At 50.8% G+C, this 4,179-nt stretch overlaps 1 protein-coding gene across 1 annotated transcript; it reads right to left on the bottom strand.

Moving 5' to 3' along the window:
- Positions 1 to 3,163: 3,163 nt before the first annotated feature.
- Positions 3,164 to 3,662, bottom strand: C8Q71DRAFT_842802 (uncharacterized protein; the record flags this gene model as incomplete). The annotated part of the gene is made up of 2 exons (XM_047926554.1): positions 3,164 to 3,392; positions 3,442 to 3,662. 2 exons carry the CDS (start codon positions 3,660 to 3,662, stop codon positions 3,290 to 3,292), a joined length of 324 nt encoding a protein of 107 aa, XP_047773575.1. The 3' UTR covers positions 3,164 to 3,289.
- Between the last annotated feature and the right edge of the window lie 517 nt (positions 3,663 to 4,179).

The raw sequence follows: 4,179 nt of genomic DNA, 5'->3' as shown, positions 1-4,179 counted from the left end.
TTTCATGTGCTGTTGCAGTCTGGCAATGAGAATGGGTTTGAGGGAGCAGATACTGGACGAGTAGTACCTCTGAGAGATGATGAATATAGAATTCAGGCTTGCTAATTAGTAATAGTAGTACTTTGTTTGTTCACCACATGTACTCGCTCCGTCTAGATAGTTCACAGTACTACCTCACAATTCATATAATGTTCCTAATATGTTCTGTCTGTGTGAGGCTTCTGACAACATGAACAATGATGGATCATATGTGCTGTATTCTTCAATCTGTGACAGATAACAATGAGGTAGGTACACATAATGCACTCGCATACTCTGTATATTGTCTGAAATTCGTACAAAAGTTCGGGGGGGTAGCTAATTCCCTATAATATTCCGAACAGGTGAATAGTTGAAATTGTTCATTATTACATACAATACTCCGCAATTTGACATATTCTGAAAAGGGGCTTTTCCTGATGCATTGAAGGAGAGCCACGACTGTCTGTTCATATAGTGAGTCGTCCATCTATACGCCATAGTACAATGATGGCAACGTACATCGGATGTTCGATTGGGAAAACATCGCGGTAAGCCTGAGGGGCCAGGCGAAGGGCAAAGTATATGGCAAAACTTTCTCCGTGTCGCTACGATTTTCTCAGCAGCAGTACTGACATGGTTTCGGAAACCTCACAGTAAATGGAATTGGCTTCAAACATTGTCGTAACGCCTGCAAGAATGTCTGGTACAGTCAGTGCATGTGTATGGAGAGTAGAGCTGGTTCATGCTCACGGGAGGCTCTGGAGCATTTGGTCGTAACCTGTATGCTCTTTGGGAACTGATATACAGCTCTATAAGTGGCGTTTCAGCAGATGGAATATGAGACGCTCACTAGTGTGGGCCTAAGCCAAGAATACCGCTTGTGGTATCTTTCATGAGTTGCACATCCACGGCAAAGGCAACACTAAACTCCCAGTGAAGATACACCGTTTTTTGTTCGTTGCTGTGCCAGTCATAGCAGGGCATGGCCCATGTTCTCGGGTTCTGCAGAAGACCTAATTCTACGGGATGATCTGGGATGAGCAGACAGATTCCTTGTTGAAGAAAAGCTCACGAGCGATGCTACCGTCAGCAAAATCGAGCTGGCCAATGATATTGCCTCTTGCCTCCAGTTCCTCATTGGCGAGCCTAGGATTAAAGCGGTGCTGGATGGTCGTGTGTAGCATGTGTGATTTGATGGCCTTCAGAAGATCCCAGTCAACTCGCTCAGTCGACACTCCATGCCTGTCTTTCGGTCCCTCAGACACGACCCTCATGACGCCTCTCCCGAAACAAAAACTGGCGAATGTGTGACGGTTGAGATTCAATTTAGCAATGCTTCTCCTGTACTCACGTATCATCACAACCTGAAGTGAATGATTGCGGTGCCAGTGAACATTTAGCTCTTCATTCCAATAAGTCCAACGGCTCACCAGTGTCAACCAGGAGCTCATGAGTCATGCCAGATTTCAAGTCAAAGGCATCCTCAAGTACGCCCTAGGGAAGCGAGGTTACTACACGAAAAAAATCATATACAGCGGATGACGCACAATCGAGACTGTATAGCCTTGTGCTGTATGACGTTGCATTTAAGAATCAGACAAACAGTAAAGTCTATCAGTACACATGGACATACACTGCGTGGGCTTGTCTGGCTGTCTAGGTGCAAAAGTGGTCGAAATGACTGCATTTGAGAGTTCGAGCGACTCAGACACGCTTGGGCCGGATCGACTTGCATGATCAGTGTGTGGTGCACGCTCCCTATGGACAATGTGATGCGTATCGTCTACTTCATCTTTGATTGATAAGGAAGGGATTTCCGGTGAGTCCTAGTCACACGTTAAGTGGAGTGAACATAATGAGTGATTGCACGCATGCTTACTATCGGCGTGAGTAAATCCTGGGTGGAGAGGTCTGGACTGGAGTGGCCTGAATCCATAGAGTCGTCTCCGCTGTCAGTTTCCGCAGTGGGACTACGGGTTGTTACAATGTTTAGCCTTTGGTAGGAATGAGAAGGGTCGGTCCCAGCGGTTGTACCCTCCCTCCATACCACCTGAGAACATATGACCGTCAATTAGCATGGCTTGGAGTGGATACCAATATGAAGGGAGCACACGCACGCGCTCATAGGCAGATGCTAGTGGAGGCGGTTGTAGCCCAATCACAAATGTCGACGTATTGTTGCGAACGTCCTCGTTGGTATGGATGTTGTCGCTGGGAGTCTCCATCGCTGTAGCAGTAGACGGTAGCAGCAAATCCTAAAATTCAGCGATGTTCTTGTTGCACTTTATATATGATGAGCACAATCGAACCATCGATTGTAGGCAAGCCCAGGGCAAGCCACTCTTGTTGTCGTAGATCACCGGACTCAGAAGTTCACACGCCACGCGGCGATGTAGACCTGATATGCTTCCTCCTCCTTGCTGATATTGTCTGGCTTCCAGTGTGAAGTGACCGGAACAAGCAGACAGGTCAAGCTTCTCGGACCTAGCACAATACCGCGTCAGGATGATCCGACGACGCGATCTTTTGTGAAGAGCAGAAGGCTCACCATGAGCGTAGTTCCTGAAATCTTCATATGATGGCGAAGCCGAAACAACAATATGTTTCAGCCAACAGCAAGTCCTGGGAAGACCGCGCGGCCGATGAATGAGGTCACGGTGGAACTGTCCTGTGCATACCACATCAGAACTTCTCTGATTTCGGTTAAGGGCTGTGACGGGCCGTAACGGTTGCTAAAATTCCGATTTTACATAGCGTCAGCGTATCACTCGTTAGCAAGACCCGTCGAATTTTAGAAGGTTGGGAAGATGCGGCGATCGCGTCGCTAGATAGTCGTTACGTAGCCATAACAGTTCACATAATCATCAGCAAGTGTCACTGCTGCAGCTCCCATTCTCCGGTTCCGTGCTCAATGTTTCTGGCAATAGATCTCATTTTCGACGTATGCTACACATTGTATATACCTGTATGTACTACTAGTAAAACGCACCCGCCCGGGTACAGACTCGCCGCAGCGGGTATGGGTTGCACTTGCGTGTGGGTAACACGGGTTTCGTGGGACCGTGGGGTGGGTTCGCACTTGAGTCGACCGGTGGGCGAGTGACCATGCGGATGAGCGTATGAGCATGCGGCCGAGCGGGCAGGACGATCGCGCGGGCGTCCGTGCAATCGTGAGGGCAAGTGGGTGGGCGAGGTATCATGCGTGTAAGCAACTCACTGTAGGCGGGGGGTGTGCGGAGGGGGGTATGTGGCGATGCCATGATACCCTCTATGCATGTGCTCTTGACGACTCCGGGAACACAGGCGGAGGACGAGCAGTTTGTGGCTCTTTCGGAGGACGCACGCAGAACTCAGAGACAATGCACAGGTGGCTGCGGGGTGCGGATCAACATGCAATCTACAGATCACTAGATCAAATACTCACAATCTGACGGGAAGTGCGCGTTCGGGAACCCAACGACCTTCTCCAAGTACGAATTGTCCACCTCGCCGACAACAGCGTTGACAGACAGGTTGGCCGTCGAGTACCAGATGTAGTCGAGCGGGCCCTGAAAGCTCGGCGTGTAGTTCGTATTCGGATGCTCACCTGTCGACGCGTACACGCTCTTCGTACCCAACCGATGCCGCAAGCCTTCCAACATGTACTTGCCGTACATGTGGCCCATGAAGTCCGCATGGTCGTGTGATACTGTCCTGTTCGACAGAAACTCGTACACGCCACTGGCTGGCATCAAGTTGAAGTCATCACAGATGATGAGCGGGATCTTCGTGCCGTCAGAGTAGACAGGCGGCGGTAGCGATGACCCACTGAGCTCTCCTGCTGCGGAGCCGTTCGCGCTGCCACCGGCTGATGAGGGGGTGGGGGTAGACGCGGCGGGTACTTGTCGAGGCTGCTCGCCATCTTCTCTCGTGGAACCTCACCGGGGACGTGCAGGACGTACTCACCATAACTGTCCAGGCCTACCGACCCTCATTCCTCTCCCCGCCAACTCCACGTCCGTACGTCTCCGGCGTGGGTTCAACTTTGCGCGATGTTCCGGCAGTCTGGGCCTCGTGTTCGATGTGCTTGCAGGAGGGCACGCGAGATCGGCGAGAGGGAACAGGCGGGCAGATCATTGCGTTGTGCATACGCGTGGGCCCGTTCTTTGCGTGTTGCGT

Source organism: Rhodofomes roseus (assembly GCF_022264815.1).
Source record: "Rhodofomes roseus strain CIRM-BRFM 1785 chromosome Unknown C8Q71scaffold_32, whole genome shotgun sequence".
Classification (NCBI taxonomy): Eukaryota; Fungi; Basidiomycota; class Agaricomycetes; order Polyporales; family Fomitopsidaceae; genus Rhodofomes; species Rhodofomes roseus.
The sequence above is the reverse complement of the archived record's forward strand: the minus strand, read 5'-3'. Positions and strand labels throughout refer to the sequence as shown.